The sequence below is a fragment of the Euprymna scolopes genome, chromosome 12 (assembly GCF_053919585.1).
Source record: "Euprymna scolopes isolate OS-2025 chromosome 12, ASM5391958v1, whole genome shotgun sequence".
In the NCBI taxonomy this organism is placed as follows: domain Eukaryota; kingdom Metazoa; phylum Mollusca; class Cephalopoda; order Sepiida; family Sepiolidae; genus Euprymna; species Euprymna scolopes.
In genome coordinates this window covers 80207107-80226367 of record NC_136493.1, presented here as the reverse complement: position 1 = coordinate 80226367, position 19261 = coordinate 80207107, and the positions used below count along the sequence as shown (strand labels likewise).

The 19261-nt window shown below is 37.4% G+C and overlaps 1 protein-coding gene across 1 annotated transcript in view; it reads right to left on the bottom strand.

Moving 5' to 3' along the window:
• Positions 1 to 245: 245 nt before the first annotated feature.
• LOC145291368 (16 kDa calcium-binding protein-like) overlaps positions 246 to 19261 on the bottom strand; it is a 40725-nt gene continuing 21709 nt past the window's right edge. The window contains exons 2-3 of the mRNA XM_080137143.1: positions 18962 to 19056; positions 246 to 620 (exon numbers count right to left, since the gene is read on the bottom strand). Coding sequence (XP_079993269.1) covers positions 419 to 620; positions 18962 to 19056 — 297 coding nt within the window. The 3' untranslated portion in view covers positions 246 to 418. The remainder of the gene's footprint in view (positions 621 to 18961; positions 19057 to 19261) is intronic.

The following is a 19261-nucleotide window of genomic DNA, read 5'->3' as shown; positions in this document are numbered from 1 at the left end:
AAACTCTGACATTACCAGAAACACAACTAGCAGACGCATACACAATTACCTTCAATGTTTATTTAAATAAATATCTTTATTGAATTTGAAATCTTTATCCTATTAAAATGTTTTGTTACTTCATTAATAGTGTTAGCATGTGATCTTAAGAAACACCCAACACATATTTTTTAATTATAAAGCAATTATACTGAGGAAGAACAAAAAAAAAAGCAAATCTATAAATATTTGATTCTTAAACAAGGAATGATTAATTATTTTATTTTGAAGAAACCAAATAATTTTTTTCTTAAATAAGTTTGCTTAATGCGTAAAACGTTACCAGAAGAAACATTTCTTTAATTTGCAGTATGTTAATGTTGAAGATTTCGGTGTTCTTTTTTCTTTGAAGGTTGTTGGTGGTGGATGAGTTTCTCTTTTATTGGTTAACATAAAGTTCGAGAAATTTCTCATAATCAACCTTTTCTGAAGACTGACACAAATGAATCAAGATATCACTGATCTTTTCTGTGTTGACATCCAGTGACAGGTCTTGGATTGCACTGTTCAACTCTTTGACGGATAAGAAACCACTGGAATCTTTATCAATCTGCTTGAACAATTTCCTCATTCCCATTCCTCTGCAAAAGACAAAAATGTGAAATAATTTCAATTTTAATGAAGTTGGAAAATGGCATTTCAATAAACGCAAAAGGGATTGAATGTAACATCCTCATGCTATAAATTAAAAAAAAAAAACATTTATGCATGACGAAAAATTTAGATGCAACACCTGGAGAACCTTTGTCTGATGGATGCATCGTATGTGTGAGGACCAATGGAATTGGAGTACCTCAGTGAAAGAAGGTCCTGGAAGATATTCTACCCTAATAGTTTTCCTCAAACTGCCAGACTTTGGAATTCCCTCTCTGTTTCCTGCTAATCTGATTGTATTAACCTGCAGAAGTTTAAATGTAATGTTAACAGGTATCTTGCTGCTCAATTCCTCACAACCTCAAATATGACCCCAAATATCAGGCTGAAAACAAAATAATGTCGTTTTTGTCGAACACATTTATTTCATCTGAAATATTCACATTATGGCATTTTTAATCTTTACAATCATTTCCTTCATTTTCTATAACTTCTATCCAAAGATCAAGTAGCTTCTTGATGCCTTCTTCAAAAAAATTATTAGATTTTTGAAAGAAAAACAAATTCAGGTCGTTTTTTAGCTGGTCGTCCTTTTCATAAATGTTATTGCTTAAGTGATTCTGTAAAGACTTGAAAAGATGGTAGTAGGATGGAGCAATATCAGGCGAATAAGGCGGATGAAGCAAATTTCCCAACTGAAACTCACAACTTTTTCCTGAATGACTGCCATGTGAGGTCTTGCATTATCATGCTGGAACGCTACACCCTTCCTATTGAATAATGCTGGTCGTTATTTTTGATAGATCAGTTCTTAAATCATCTGCAAATAATATTTTACTGCTGTGATTGTTTGGTTATGCTCTAGCAACTCATAATGAATCAGTCCTTTCATGTCCCACCATAAAGAGATCATAACCTTCTTTGGGTGTAGTTCTTGTTTTAGAACAGGCTGTGAACTTTGGTTTAAGTCTTTTGCATTCGGCATTCTTGTAAAGAACCCATTTTTCATCTCCAGTCACAATTCTTTGCAAAAATGGTTCTTGACGATTCCTTGAAAGCAAAGATATACAAACAGTTAAATTTTGATTTCATTAAGTGTCGGTCAAATCATGGCGAAACCAAGTGTTTTGAAATTTTTCCTAAGTTGTGAAGGCATGAAATGACTGTGGTATGAGTTGTATTGAATTGTTGAGCTAATTCTCTGCTAGTTGAAGATTTATTATTGTGAATGTATCCATTCCTATCTTACGTACCAATTTCTTACACATTTGAACTTAATAGGGGACATGTATAGATGCAATCTGATAGATTCAAGTATTAAGCTATGGTTATGTGGTAGGATAGCTTCTGAGCTGATTTACTAATCCTGTATTTTTTATAGCTTTCGTTGAAGATTCTCATCATTTGTTATAAGATTCTTTTCTAGATTGAATAAATTTGGATTTTGGGGAATTATTCAGAGAAGTTACCAGGCTGAAGCCGAAATTTTACAAGCGTTTTCCAGCAGATAACGTAAACTGTTGGGACATGATGAAACACTTAGCCAATGAAATTCTGTTAAGTAGACAAGAACAAAAAGCAAAGCATAATGTTTTAATGGAGGTAAAAAGAAAACAAAGTCAATTTTTTAATGATTACTAACCTCTTAAGAGAAGGAATAGAAAAAAAAGACTTACTTTTCCAGAATAAATATGCTACATTTGAGATTTTGACACCTCCATGCATAGTTTTTTTCTCATTTTCTTCAAAGTGCAGAGATCCTTGCAGATCCAGCAACTTTTACTTTTGCCAATTAGTTTTTCTTTCTGGCAAAATTCTTTGACCTTTTCCTGTAATTGGAATCTTCTTTCTCACTACAATAAATTCATGTTGGTTTTCACAAAGTTGTCAACAAGTTGATCGAATTTTCTTTTCTCGTCTGCTTACTAGAATTTCATTTGGCTAAGCGTTTCAGCATATCCGGGTGGTTTACATTATTTGATAGAAAATGCCCATGAAACTTCGGTTTCAACCTGGTTACTTCCCTGCACCAAATTTTCAAATAAACCTATTCATTCTACTGTGCATTTTTATTGAACCAACTACTACCCCTGTACTCTGATAATAATACTTGTCATTCTAACAATCTTTGGACTTGCAGCTACACAGAGATTTCACATAGATCTTTAAAACTGTAGATGCCCTCATCTCTATCCTTTGTGTTTAATTACACTATGACCCCTGATCAATTATCGTGGTCAATGGCGACTAGATATGAGCTCATGCAGCAGTATCCCATTGATCGATTTCCCTAATTGCGCTAGTCAGTCTTCAATCTCGCAAGGAAAAGAAACAGTAACTCAACAATTCGCCCTTCAGCGGTAAGATAATTCAATTAACAAGGAAAAAAAAAAAAAAACTTCGTTTTTCTTTCTAGTCTACTTATTAAATCCCCCCTCTCTCTCTCTCTCTCTCTCTCTCTCTCTCTATATATATATATATATATATATATATATATATATATATATATATGAGCAAACAGTTAATAAAATATGTTAAAAAAACACTTTGAAATGAGTTAAAAACATATTTAATCTGAAAAGGAAACATTAGGTAAATGGATAGTCCTTAATCCACGGAGTTTCAAAGAAATACTCTCCTTCTCATCAGAGGGTAGGAATTAGCAAAATGCGGGATCGGATTTTGCATGCAGAAGTATTTGATGAAACAACAAGTAAGTCAAAGATCTTACTTGAAAACAAAATAAGTTAAGCAGAGGGAATATGGTAAAGAAAAAGGTGATTACACATGAATGGATAGTCTGGTGGAAGATAAAAAATCCAGTGACGGTAAAATCCAAATGTAAAACTTCAAGAAAGTTAAAAGAATTTCCATTTGTACAAGTAAAATCCAAGGAAATCCCGTAATTGGAGGAAGATGGTCCATAATAATATATATATATATATATATATATATATATATATATATATATGAAATAAAAATTACAATTATATTTACCAAAATGATCAAAGATGGTAAAAGTAAAGTATGTTATAAATATTAAAGAATTAATATTTATAAAGTAATCTCAACCAGATGTAAAAGCTCGATAAAACCAAATAGGAGATAGAGCTTATAATAACTTTTATTTTTTTATTTTATATTTTATTTTTTATTTATTTTTTATTTATTTATTTATCAATTCATTTATTCAGTTTTTCCATTTAGTGTCTTTTAATAACTCTTGCTGACATTTTCTTAAGTAATAACATGTACATTTCAGTTGACCTCTTTTTTTGCCCTATATTTTTTGCGCCTTTTAACGGTCATCTTGTCTGGGTCATTTTGACATTTGCTTTTCTATTTTCTATTTAATTCTATTACCATTTAATCCTTTTTTATTTTCTTCACTGATTTTTTTTTTTTTAGATGGAGTTCACCACTTATCAAGGCCCAGTGGCCACTCAGGGATAAGGGTTATTGTGTGTACAGTAATCAAAGGGATAGTGTACCAATAGTATTGGAGAAATTGTGAGGTGTCATTACTTAGGGGGCGGTTCATCAGGAATTTGTTTGTGTTGGACTTGAAGACATCCAGGTTGAAGTCGGGAGGGAAACAGGCAAGCGGAACAGAGTTCCACAGACGTGCAGTTCTAAGAAAGAAGCTTTGTTCATGGTATCTACGTTTTGATTTAGGCACAGATAGGGAGTGGGGAAAATTATTGATGGTGGTTTCAGCTAGTCGGGTGTTTTTTGAAAAAGATTGGTGAGGGGGGACCAGAGAATGGAGCTCAGACGAGCACCTGCCATGGAAATAACGATAGAACAATGACAGGCTCGCTACGTCTCTTCTGTGGGAAAGAGGTTGCAGGGTAGAGAAAAGGGCATCCCTCACCAAGCCACGGAGTCTATTTTTTACTCTGTCAAGGCAAGATAGGCTGCTTTTAGCAGGCCCCGCCCAGATGTGGCAGCAGTACTCCATCTTTGGATGTACTTGGCTCTTATATAGATAGAGAATTGCATTATTAGTGAAATATCTTCTGGAGCGGTAAAAGGATCCCACCATTTTCCCAGCAACCTTGGCCACAGACTTGATTTAAGATCAGGTGTAAAGGTCAAACCCACGAGCTTATCAAAGCCTGGGGCCTCCCTTAGACGAGAGCCATCCATTTCAATTGATGCCAGATGAGGATCAGAGCGTTTATGATGTAGAGATAGGAGCTTGATCTTAGATGCATTAAAGGTAACCAGCCACCTCTTTCCCCACTGTACCACGTGCTCAAGATCAGAGGAGAGTGAATCAGAGAGAACATCATCATTTACAGCCTTTCATGTGTTGCCATAGATGGTGGTGTCATCAGCATAGATGTCAACGAAAGATTTTAGTATGTGCTTTGGGAGATCATTGATGTAGATCAGGAAGAGAGTTGGGCTCAGTATGGACCCCTGAGGGACTCCAGCATTAATACTGTGGGCCTCTGATTTCTGCCCATCAACCACTACTCTTATGAGCCTATCTGAGAGAAATGACTTAATGATAGAGAAAACATTTCCAGTTATACCGTAGCTGGAAATCTTGTGTAGTAGGCCTTTATGCCAAACCTTATCGAAGGCCTTTGATATGTCGAGAGCAATTGCCCTAGAAATGAAGCCTTTGTCAAGAGATTCACTAATCCTATGAGATATAACAGTTAGCACATCTGCTGTAGATCTAGCAGGGCGGAAACCATATTGCGTGTCGCTAAGAAGGTTATTTCTGCTGAGGTGGTTGACTACTTCTCTATTTATTGTGGATTCCAGCAACTTACTCATGACACACAGGAGACTTATTGGTCTGTACTGAGAGGGAGATGACTTATCACCTGAATTCTTAAATACAGGGCATACTGATGAGGTTTTCCAGGGTGTTGGGAAGCACTTTTCCTTAAGGCAACGCTTAAACAGTTTGGAAAGTATGGGGGCAAGTTCTGGTTGTAATTTTTTTAACACTATAATTGGAATACCTGCTCAGCTACTTTGGACTTAACGGATTGCGCATATAGTTCTCTCGCATTTTTTATTACTCTTTTACAGTGGTTGCTGGCGGTTCTGAAAGCAGCTTTAGTTTCAGTGCATCTATTACGTTGGTAGCTATGGAAAAAGTGATTTCTGTGTGCGATGGCAGCAGCACATTCGGGGGAGAACCATGGCTGGCTGTTAGGTTTTTGTTGGAATTTTTTGGATGGTATGAATTGGTCTATGCCTACAAGTAACCATTCAGTCAGGTCTGATACTATAGAGGACACATCCTTTTTAAACATGGAATGGAGAGGTAGATCAGATATGAATGTACGGGAGCTATCCCAGTCCGCCATAGAGTATCGGTATACAGTACGGTGGAGAGGTACGTCTGTAGATTTATTATATTTCATTTTTATCTTAACTGATACGATGCAGTGGTCAGAGGATCCCAGAGGAGATAGAATGGAACACGAGCATAGCTCAGGGGATGTGGATAGAAAAAGGTCTAGGAGGCTTGTGAACTGATCGGTACTATCGGGCACACGGGTTGGCTTGCGGACAATCTGAGTGAGGTCATAGGCAATGGCAAAATCATGACAGAGCCTCCCCTCATCATCAGTCTTATTTGAGTGGGTCAGCCATTCCACATTATGGACATTGAAGTCACCGCAAATGTGAATGTTAGCTGAGGGATGAGCAGACAGGATGTGGTCAGTTTTTTCTGATATACTCTTAAAGACAGTAACTCCACTGTTGTGGGGGCGATAGAGGGCAAATATAAATGCGGTGGTGTAAGCAAGTGCAACCCGGAAGCACATATAAGGTAGATTAGGATCTTCTCTGGAGATATCCCTGCCACATGGGAAGCCATCTTTTATGTAGGCACATATTCCATGCCCGTGGCGATCTTGGGGGTCAGATTTAGATGTTAGGTTAGAGTATCCTTTAATTATGAACTCATCTAGGGAGGTGGTCGGCCCTATTCCAGTTTCGCTTAGGAGGAATATGTCAGGTTTCTTCTCCTGTAATTGGGTTTCAACCTCTGGAAGGTTAGAACGTAGACCCCTGATGTTGGAGAAGGAGACGTGGTAGTAGGGGTCTACGTAGGAGGATGAGGTTCTAGGTTTATTCGTGTTTTCTTTTTTGAGATGTTTCATGTTGAGGATTTTGGGGTTTGTGGAACAGGTCAGTATACTTGGTTAGAGCAGAGCAGAGAGGGAAAGTAAGAGAGGAAAGATAGGAAATTTTTTTTTTTTGTAGCACATTATAAGGTAAAGCCGTAACAATTACCCACTAGTATGGCATCGAGAGGCCACACCAGAGACTACTTGAGCCAAAATCCATTCACCAAATGGCAATACAGCAGCCCCAGTACTTTGCACCTGCTGATAGGACAGCCTCCTTAGTGGTTATTCCAAGGTTCGGGTTCCTGACTATCAGGCGGTTAACATCAGCCCAGATGAAAACGTTTACCTCCAGCACCCTTACTAGTGACATGGCCGCAAGGATAGACATAGAGACAGAAAATTTCGAACATCTCAGACTACTGTTCACGAACAAAAAAGGAGAAGCGAGAGTTACTGGAGCTGCCGATAACACATCCACTGCATTATCTACTCTCCATTAAAAAAAAAGAAAAACGGTAAGAGGGACTTATTTATATCTACTTAGTATAAGTCCTTTGCCCATTCCCAGTTTAGAATAGAATTTGAAGATAGTCTCCCCTCCCATATTAATCCATGGAAGTGTTTTTTTGTTTTTTTTTTGCTTTTGGTACCTCGAGATAGAACCTTCGAGATTAAACTTATAATTACGTTTCAATAATGCAACTTGTGAGGTCAGCTTATGTTTTTAGATTGGGGGCATCTTATTTAAAGGCTAGTTTAGGTAAATGCCAGACGTATTTAACAAAAAAAAAAAAAAAGGTTAAAACACGAGTAATAAGACATGATAGGTAATGTTAAGGAGTTTCAATTTTTAGTAAGACTGCAATAAGAGAACAAAGATAAATAAATAAAATATATATAAAACACAAAAATTGGCAAAATTTTTCTTAATTACACTTTGTCTCAGCAGCCGTGTTAAATGCCTATCTTATTTTTCTTTTATTAATATTATTGGAATTTTTTCCCCTTTTCCTTGTACATATTTGTGAATTATTCCTTGGATTTTGGCCTTTTGGATTATTTTGGACCATCTCCCAATTACGCGATTTCCTTGGATTTTACTTGTGCGAATGGAAATTTAATTAACTTTCTTGGATTTACATTTTTTGATTTTACCGTCATTGGATACTTTACCTTTCACCAGACTATCCATTCATGTGAAATCACCTTTTTCTCCGCCATATTCCCTCTGCTTCACTTTTTGTTATCAAGTAAGATCTTTGACTTACTTGCAGTTTCATCAAATACTTTTGTATGCAAAATCCAATCCCGCATTTTGCTAATTCCTACCCTCTGATGAGAAGGAAAGTATTTCTTCGAGACTCTACGGATTAAGGACTATTCACTTATTAAGTGTTTCCTTTTCATATTAAATATGTTTTTGACTCTTTTTCAAAGTGCTTTTTAACATGTTTTATTAACTATTTGCTCTTATATATATATATATATATATATATATATATATATATATATATATATATATATATATATATATATATAGCATTCTTTACACATGCAGTGGTTAATGCGTCCGTACAAGTCACGACTTCTGTAAGTCAATAATTAAACCTTTATGCTCTCTCTCTTTCTTTTTTGGCAAAACGGGGCATCGCAGAGAGGAGGAGGAGTGATAATTTTGCTCGCAGCTGTCTCACGTTAAATCAATCTCAAATCTGAAAAATCTAAATCTCATCTGCCGTTTCTTGGCTCTGCTCTCGGTTATATATTCCGGAGTGGGGTGAAGTGGGCTAGTTTCCACAACCAATCGCCCATTGCACATGTTTCAATTGGTCTCCTCAGAAAGTGGGGATTCCCCCACGAGTTGCACCTGCGAGTTTGCGAGCGGGTTTTCATGGCTTCTGGGGTCACATCCATGATCCTGGGTCGAGGTAAACTGTACTCAAAGTCTAACTATCTCTTCTCCAAAACCTGAATCATCACCCATTTGCACCGGCTCACGGAATATGTTTTCGTCACAACTGTTAAAATGACATTGTTTGTCAATTGATTAAACAAAATCGTATATTATATTATTCTTTTTTTTTTCTCAGCAGGGATTTTTGCTGTCGCTTGGGCACACCAATATCTAATAAAGAGTCACATCTGCCCGTTTTTCTTTAGTGAATTTTAAGTGTTTGCCACCCTCCTTTTTTAGGAGCTTGACCGCCCCCTGGGACGGTCATGTCACACACCTTTTTAACTGATTGTGAACACGTAGACACAAACTGATAGATTCAAGTATTAAGCTATCATCTGGTAGGAAAGCTTACTAGTCTTGTATTTTTTTTTTGTATTCATTCACTGAAGATCGTCATCACTTGTTATTAGATTCTTTTCCAGATTGAATAAATTTGAATTTTAAAATAAACAAACATGCTCGATCTACTGTTCGTTTTATTGAGATAACTACTGATCCTGTTCCTTCACATCATCTCTGCCTCTCCCTACAGAAGTTAAAGGCGGCTAGGCATGAATTTAATCACATATAGTTCTTGGATATCCCCTTTACATATAGGTTCGAAGCATTCTGGGGATTGGCATCCTACATATTTTCGTCAGCTGAACTCCGTTACTGTTCCTGATTGCTAACTTACTCAAGATTTCACTTTATCTTTACATGGTTGTAAAATATTTTCCAAATCACGTGAAGGTTTTACCAAATACCAATTAATCCTATAGATATTTCTAAGGCTGCTATTATTCCCCGTTCAAAGTATTTAAATTTTTAACATTTTGACATTTGACTTACACACTGCAGCTTACACATTTTAGCATCTTATAGAAGTTTGTTACTTAAAATTCATATCTCTGTTCTACTATTATATAAAATCAACTTGTGTGTGAGTTCTTTCCCTATAGACACGAAAACGGTTGGGTCGATTTTGATGAAATTTCACACGAACGTAATTTATGTGCCTGGCAGTGTTCTTAGATAGGTTTTGAACAAGCGATTTTGATGAAAGTTGATACCTTACACAGCCTAACATCACAAGTGCATTTAAGAAGTTTTATTACCACATACGCCGAAAGGCCCAACATATAAAATCAACCATAGGTTCTTTGATATGACAGAGGTGCCTTCGAATTGAACGTTTTTTGTTTAAAGCACAATTGCAGCATGATACTTGATTTTTTCATTTTAAACTTAAATTCAAGCCATTATCACCGCACAAGTAGGAAGGCCAGGCATATAAAATCAACAGTAGGTTCTTTGATATGACGGGGTCGCATTCTAAATTAATGTTTTTGCTTAGAGCATCATTGAAACATAATACTTGTATTTTCCATGTTAAACTTTAATTCAAACCATTATATCTAAAAAAAATAATTTTATAAAATCAGTATACAATGTAGATGACAATGTATTGTGAACTAAATCGCTGCAGGGAAGCATTTGACTGAAGGAGGGCGAAGAGTTTACTGATTTCAATGGCAATAATAATATAGGAGTGTGAAACATTCGTTAATCATCATTCAATTGTAGGCAATCTATCTGCTAGTACAACTATATCTCTGTATTATTTTCACTCGTTTGCAGTGCTATGATGTCAGGATAGATCTTATCAAATGTACTTTCTGGGTCAAAAATAAGCTTGGAATGTATTTCACATTAGGTAAATAGGCCGATACTATTTTCAGATAATAACTTAATTCATCCAAAATGATGGAGGTCTGAAACATGCAATGATATTATGGTAACATGACTATAACATTACAATTCAATTATCTGTTGGATAAATCTAAGATGCACTAATGGCTGGATTATGATTATGTAATACACTATCCTCTATCCCTCCCCGAGTCATTTGAGAGTATTCTGAATGACTGATTTAATGTCTGTTACTGATGATGATTACAGATAGGATGATGTTCTTTTAAAAGCACATATCAATAGTGTCTTTATACTGTCTTTGCACTATGACCTCAAATCATGTGGGAAAATGAAATTAAAATAAGAATTAATAAGTGTACTGCTTGTACATAAAATAAAGAGACAGTCATGAACCATCATTGAGTAAACTTCCCTCTGGTTCGGGGATTATTCTGCCCTGTTTAATGTTCATAATCACTGAGCCACTTTGGTTCTTGTTGTGGGCAACTGGAGCATCTTGGAGTCTGGTCGAAGGAAAGTTGTTCTGGTCTTATTCTAGGTGTCACGCTCCTTATCAGTGTAGTTGGTACCGTGGATGGAAGCGTTAGAGCCTGCAGTGTGGGAGGTGGCCTGGTAGACGCAGGCGTGGGAGGTTGACTGTCATCCACTGATGGTGGTCTGTCCAAGACTGATGGCATTGATGATTTAGGCTGAGTGACATGAGGTGGTCTACCCTGCTCAGCTGGTGTAATACAGACAGGAAGTGAACAATGACTTGGTGAAGCTGGTGCATGCCCACTGTCGTCCTGTAGTTTCGAGTCTGTGATGGTCTGAGATGGAACAGCTAGGGCTATTGATATCCTACTCACTGGTGTAGGTGGGTTGGGATTTCCTTTTTTGAAGTGATATCTCAAGTCATGGTCAATAGTATGTTTTTCAGGAGGGGAATACACCGGCATGTACTTTCGTAGGAACTTCCTGTTGCATAATGTCACTCTGCCTGATCCGTCCATGCGAACAACATACTGGTCATATTGATGAACTTCAATGACAGTTCCAGTTTTGTCCCATTTTCTTCGACAAGGGCCAGTTTGATTTTGGATCCTGACCTGGTCTCCCACTCTGAGAGGTGGCAGCCGCTTTGTATGTTCAGCTAAGCGTTCAGCAGTTTTCATGTGTCAGTTGCGTAAAGCTTCCTCTCTCAGAGTAAGTGTGTTACTCCATGCCTCATGAGGTTTGTAGCGGCCAGGCAAGATTGGGATGAAGTCTCAGATCGCCCGCTCAAAGACACACATTGCTGGAGATAATTTTATGTCTCTGTCCGGAGTGTTTTGATACTGCAACATGGCACGCTGAAAGGCATTGGTGTTTAGTTCACCATTTGGTCCAGTGTTGTCTGTAATCATGCGTCTTCACCCCAACTTCTGCTCTACAGTTTTTATGTGGAAAAGCTACAGATGAGAGCCTATGATGCACAGCCCAGGTCTTCAGGAAATCTCTGGTTGTTGAAGCTGTAAACTGTGGACTGCCATCTGAAGATAACTCATCTGCTATTCCAAATGTGACGAATGTGCATCGTAAGCAGTCAATGAGGCGAGAGGCACCATTGTGTGCTCTTTCAACGATGGGCCAGTTTGAGGATCTATCATCAATCACCAGGTAATTACCGCCTTTGTAGTGGAAGAAGTCCGCACATACACACTGAAATGGATACAAGGGGTAGACGGGTGGCGTTGGTGGTGCACTTGGTTGAGATGGAGCATTTTGGTTGCAATGATTGCAAGAGTTTCTGAGTTTGGTGATGTCATTGCTTATACCAAGCCAAAACACAGAGGTTTCTGCTCTTGACGCCATGGATGAAATGCCTTGATGTACAGAGTGCAACGCTGTAAGCACATCTTTTCTCAGTAACGGTGGAACCACTATCCTGTCTTTATATATAATGACACCATTAACGGTGGAACGGTGGTATTCTTTATGTATAATGACACCATTAACGGTGGAAAGATGGTATTCTCTCAAGGAAGGTGTCAGATCATTTCAGGTGTCTGACATTCCACTTTCAATTTGCTGTACTAGCTTGAACATGTCCTAATCGCTGGCTGTTGCAGTTTTAATTTTGTCCCAGGAGATACACTGCAATGATGTGACTGAAGACAAGGCTGATGAGTAGAATATGGCTTCACCACACTGCGAGGCGGTGTCTGGCTCTCCGGTCGTAACATCTGAGGCTTTGTGCTGCAGTGTTGGGATGGTTTGTGGCACCTCACTTCGGCTGTAGCCATCAACAGAGGCTATGCCATCAATGAGAACCATATTGTCACGCCTTCCAACTGGGTGGCAAGATACAGTATTAGCAGCACGGTGTTTGGCACCAGGCACATGTAACATTGTGAATTTGTACCTAAGGGTCTTTTCCTTCAGATTGCAAAGTCTTGAATTGGGGATGTCCTCCAGTGATCTGTCCCCAAAAAGTTTAATCAAGGGCTTGTGGTCTACTGTGATGATCAACTTGTCACATCCCAGAACAAAGTATCTTGCTTTCTCCAAGGCGTCAGAAGCTTCAAGGGCTTCACCTTCGACGGGTGCGTACCTAGATTCTGTGGGGCTGGTGAACCTGCTGCCAACAAGAGTTATCTCCCACCCATCTCGGCAACAGAAGGGCACAGTTTTGATGCATGTGCAATGTTTTTGGAACAGCCAGAATCCAATGCCATTCTTCGACCAGTCTGTAGCTAGGTAAGTTGGTTTGTTTTTGTCGAATATTTGGACACCATGTTCAATTTCACTGATGATGACTGCTTTTGACTCCTGAAAAAGACGTTGGAGTGTGTTGTCCCAGTTGAATGGAGTTCCAGGTTTCAACAGTTGTCTGAATGCTTGCAATCCTGTCAGTCATGCTGAAGGGATATGATACCTGGTTTACGAGGCCAAACCATGATCTGATGTCCGTGATGTTCTTCAGTGAAGGAAAGTCTAAGATTGCTTCAAGATAGTGACTGCATGGTCGCACGCTATCTGGAGTAATTTCAAAGCCAGCAAACTCTACAGTGTCTTGAGCAAAGATGAATTTCTCCGGGTTCAAGATGATACCGTTTTTTCCACAAGTTTCCAGCCAGTTACAGGATTGAAGGAAACTGTTCTGGATACTGTTTGACCAAAGAAGAGCGTCGTCAATGCACTTTGTTTTGTTAGGAATGTCGGCGACGATTTCATCGAAGCAGCGGGTATAGCCATCCCCAGAGGCTATGTATCCTTGAGGTGCAGTTTTATATCTGTACCTGCCCCACGGTGTGATGAAGGTGGTGAGATGTTTGTCCTCTTCTCTAATAGGTACACTGTGATATTCGTTCCAGGCATCAAAGACAGTCTTTTTAGTGTCGCATGGGATGGAGCAAGCCTGATGAAATGGGGACTGCGTGTAGTGGGTCTCCCTTGCTGCATGAGCATTGAGTGCTTGGAAGTCTACAGTTTAATGTGGAGTGCCATTCTTCTTTGTGCAGACCACCATGCGATGACACCAAGTGACCAGTTCTCCAACTGGGACGGACTCGATGACACCAAGTTGAACATCCTGATCTAGGCCTGCTTTCACTTCATCCTGTCAATGTAGTGGTACTGGGACAGGTGTGTGATGCGCGACAGGTGTAGCTCTGGGGTCGACCATGAGCCGCATCGATGGGCCTGCCATGTGAGGAAGTGGCTGACATGTATTAAAGGTACTGGATTTGTACCTATCTAGTAGGTACTGTTGAAGTTTCTCTCGGTTAGCTTCAGTTGCAGGAAATGGCAGAGCCGACGGTGGAGGGGGTGGTGATTTACGTTTGGGGCATTTACACTTGTCACTGTCTTTACATGAAGTGAACATAGAGTCTTGAGAAGATGTTGATTGTGACTAGATTTGCGGTGCAGGGTTGCTCTTATCTTCCTGTGGACATAGGGGAACCACACATTGGCTGATAGTGTTCATTGCTGCTTGACTGTTGCTCTGTGATTCACCGATGGTTGAGAAGTTATGTGTAATCATACCAAGTGCTGCACATGCTTCTCTGCTTAGAAACATTTTGTCGGATTTGTCAGTCACGTACACAACTTGAGGCGTTTCATAGGTTTCCCCTCTGGTCCCTTTGCCAGAGATGCGGAGAATAGCTACTCCAATAATTCTTATGCCGACATTGTTAGCAGCATGCATCTTCATTGTCATGGGAATTAAGTGTTTCTCTGAGATAGTGAGTCGATGAAGCACTTTGATATCGGCTAGACAACTTTGGCAGCCTGTGTCAGTCATAGCAGTGATGGTAGTTGTCTTTGGCTTTGGTGTGATCTTTGTCTTTTTATGGCTTTTTATTACAATCATACATGTCTTTGGCTTTGGTGTGGTCGTAGTCTTTGGGGTCACCATGAGCAGTCACTTGAATGAACGGTTGGGGCTGTGATGACTGGCGCACCCAGGTGTCTGATAGCTGATTGTGCAGATGATGGTCTAGATGAACAACATGTCTGTCATAGTTTTTTCATAACTGGTTGCAGCACAGAGGGAGTCAAATACAGCACTTTCATGTTCAGTCTTAGTGGCCATCACATTTTGTTTGCCTCTGCACACAGCCTCAAAGTGGTTCATTCTTCTGCAGTTGTTGCAGGTCTGACCATATGCTGGACACTCTTTCTTGCGAAGTTGGAGAGTTGCTCTGGCACCATGACCTCTCTTTCCACAATAAGTGCATGCTGTCATTTTTCAGTTTTCTTGGTTACGACACGTGCAGCATTTCTGTTGTGACAATATGTGCTGCCAGCTGCTTTGGCCCCTTGGGAATCAAGTAGTTTGGATGCAGAGAGTTTACCAGATTCCTTGGCTTCAACGGACTGAAAAGTTTGTTCAAGGGTCATGCTCTGATTTCTGTTCCTAAGGAGGTCTAGCTGAATGTCAGAGTCATTGAGTCCACGAACAAGCACATCACGTAGGATTGCATCTGTGTAGTTGACTTCATGGCTGCAGCTGGGGCACAGTATTAGGAATTTGCATACTCCTTATCCACGGAGACGAGCACCAAATGAACACATAGTTTCTTTTCGGTCTTGTGTCATATTGTTCAGTGTAACCCGAGCCACCATTGTATTTTCCTCACACACTACCAGGACTCTCATGGCTGTTAGAACATCTTCTTGAGATTTTTCTGTCAGGGACCACCAGCTGATCTTGTAAAGTCTCTGTGCAAAGTTTCATCACAGCACTCTAACAGTTGGATTACCAGTTCTTTGTCCTTGATTTTGGTGGCTTCGACATAGTCTTTCCATCGTGATTGGAAGTATGACCAGTCCTCACTTGTACCAGCTGATGAGATGGTAGGTCGTTTGACTTTTTCTACCTTGTTGCAGCTTGCAGTACTTGCGGGAGTTGTGGTGGGCACTAGCACATGGGTTGTCAGAAGTGCTGCCACAATTGCTGCATCAAGATCAGCTGTCTCGAAGTCACAGTCGGGAATCAAGCATTTTACCACTGGCATCCTGCTGGTGTTGTTGATCTTCTGTTGGTGATGATGTTGGTCTAGTGGTCTCTCAGTTGGTGGAATCCGTCTGTTATAGGCATTACTGTACCTCCATCATAGATAAGTAGGCCGATACTATTTTCTTCGTGTAAAGGTTACAGCTGTGTTTTATTTGCATCCACCAACTTCTCTTCGTCATCAATATCATTTTTTCAGACTGTTAAATTACCTACAGACGCAATTTATGAATTTTTGAGATGAGATATGAATGTTGTATTGTTTTGGTCATTCAGAAATTATTATCATCATCTTGGCTGTTATTGGCCCAACATTTCGGTCGTTGAAACCTACGACCTTTATCAGGTGTGAAATCCATGTTTTTTTTTTTTTTTCAACTAAGGAAAAGGGGGTTAGCTCTGCACTGCAAATGTCATATTGGTTTGAAGGTGTGTTTGTAAATTAAAAAAAAAGTCAATTTTCAGGGGTCACTAGGGTAATTTTTAAGACTTTCTTATGGTTCAATTTTAACTGAATGTTAATTGTTAAGATTAGTGAAAAAATGTTTTACGAAATTTTTTTACTAATATTAACAATTACAAAAGATAACGTTGTCATCTACCCTGATCAGGATATACATGCGACTGGGGACTGCTAGTGAATTCAATATTCCCTTGACACTTCCTCCTTTGGAAAAATCTGATTCAATCCACTTAGGGTGAATGCCGCTAGTGTGTGTGTGTGTGTGTGTGTGTGTGTGTGTGTGTGTGTGTGTGTGTGTGTGTGTGTGTGTGCGTGCGCGCGCGCGCGTGCGTGCGTGTGTCTTGAACGAACTGTCAGAGTTTCTTCCACAGTAAAATTCATTTCAGTCAGATTTTTTGTGGCTAGATATGAGACACCTTTGCCACAAGAGAAAGTTCCAGTTCGCCTAAAAACCTTTTAAGCAGCACATCAGTTCGTTGTTCATATAGACCACTTTTAGATTCAATCATTCTACTAACCTCACATGCAAGACCAAATAATGAGAAAAAATACATCTCAACATTGAACTTTTTGTTTTGCTTATATTTCCGAGGCTCGGACCGAGCTGTTATCTGTTAATAAAACTCATTATATTTTGGTATGGATTATTTTATTATATTTTGGTATGTATTATTTTAGCTAATAATATGTCCATCTAAATACCTCACTCCAAGATTATCTTATTTAAAAAAAAAAAAATAATAATGTTTGATTGCTATTTTTTTATTTTTATTTTTTATTTTTTATTTTTTTCTATTCTGGTATTTTTATTATTTGGGAGGGGGGAGATATTTAATTATTTTTATTTTTTGACGTCTTAAAATGTGTTTGTCTTTTTATGGCTTTTTATTACAATCATACAACTTGCATTACATTATATACCAGATCAACCTACCCGCCGTTGCCGGGTAGTATTTTTATTTGCATTTTTTTTTTTTTTAATTATACCACTTTTATTCATAATATCATTTTTCCGTTTCAAACAAAGGTTTGTAACTCTGTACCGATGAATACTGAGTTATGTCCCTTCTTTTTCAAATGGCGTCCATATGGAAATAATTTAGATTGAAGCATTTTCGGGAAGGTATTAAATTGAATAAGATTTCATGGTGTTTAGCTGGAGTGATCCGCAAAACGAATTAACAAGTTATAATCAAATATTGCTTTTGTACGAAGAAAGCTATCAACGACAAAAAAAAAAATACATAAATAAAAAAATATATAATAATAATAATAATAATAATAATAATAATAATAATAATAATAATAATAATAATAATAATAATAATAATGAAAACGGCTGAAATATTAAGGAAAACCCTTGAATGCGGAAAATTGATTTTATTATTATTATTTTTGAGTTTGTGGGATTAACACCCGTTAGCCCCGCAACAGTCCCATTATTTACATAATTTTCGTCAACACAGAATGTTAAAATTAATTTAATGCAATTAACTCTCATCTGTGTAGTTCGTTAAAAAAAAAACTATTTGCTTTATAAACGGTTAGTTTTATATTACTTTTTATCCATTTTTAAAAATGTTAAATGTTTATTCATTGATAAATTTCTGCATAAAACATCGAAAGGTTTATCGATTAATGTGTAAATTTTGATTTTTTTTGCAGAAGTTTTTTTTCTTACATTAACATTGATATCATTAACAATAACACAGATTAGTTCTTTTTCGTAATATATTAGAAATTACTTTTTTTGGAACTTATGCACTTATGTTACCATACTAAAATAATAATGTTATTATTTAGAAAGTCATTCTTAACAGAGGGAGGGAGGGAGGGAGTTTTGTAACTATTTTGTATCTTCAACTAACAATGCGATAATAAATATCATAAAACTAGAATATAACTTGAAAATACATTAAAAAAAAATAGCACAGTAACATATGCACAATAAAACACAGAATATCGAAAATGAAAAACGTCTGGAAACATTTTACGTTTTACATCAAGAAAATATGACATTCGTTATTCATGTGATTCCTATATGGAATTTTATTACTTAAATACGAATTTCTGAATAGAAATAACTTATATTAAATAAATAAATAAATAAATAAATACTATTAAAAAGACTATTACTGGTTTCATTGTGTTATATATAGTGGGGGACTGTATATTTCTTAATATAACCAAATGAACAATAATTGATAACCTCTTTTTTTGTTGTTGTTGTTCATTTGAAATACAATTTCAATGCAATTGTTAAAAAAAAAAAGCTATTAAAAATAAGTTTAATTTTGCAGATGATAGAATACATTTACTTATTGTATAGGAAAAATATAAGCCAAGCGGATTAATAAATAATTATTTTAAACTATTAATTTTTCTAAATCAATATAATATAAATGTAAATATGGGAATCTTATCAGATTCAAAAAAACGTTACTTCTATTAATCATTTTAGCACTGTTGAGCATCCATAGGATTGATACAGAAAATAATGTACACACCAAATGATGACGTTGCCGGTATTGCGTAAAACCTTGTTATTTGTACACATAAAATTGGATGTCCCTATTGAACAAAATGGCAAACAAATTTGACTGTTTACAAAATGTTCTACTTACTTAATTTCTTTATCTGGCACTTTATTCATAGCAGCGATAAACTCTTCACGAGAAATCAGCTTATCTTCATCAGTGTCCAATTCTGTAAAAATACGCTTTAAAACAAAGAATGAATTAAGAAAAATGCTAATTGGATTCATTTTTAGAGACAAAAATTAACATGACAGGTTGATTAGCAGTGAGGCAAATCATTGTTATCTCCCTTCATTAAATTTTAGCCAGTTCCAGGTTTGATGAAATTCAAGAAAGCTCATTTCTACCAAAAATCAAAATTAGTTGCACGTTTGGTGATTTTTATCA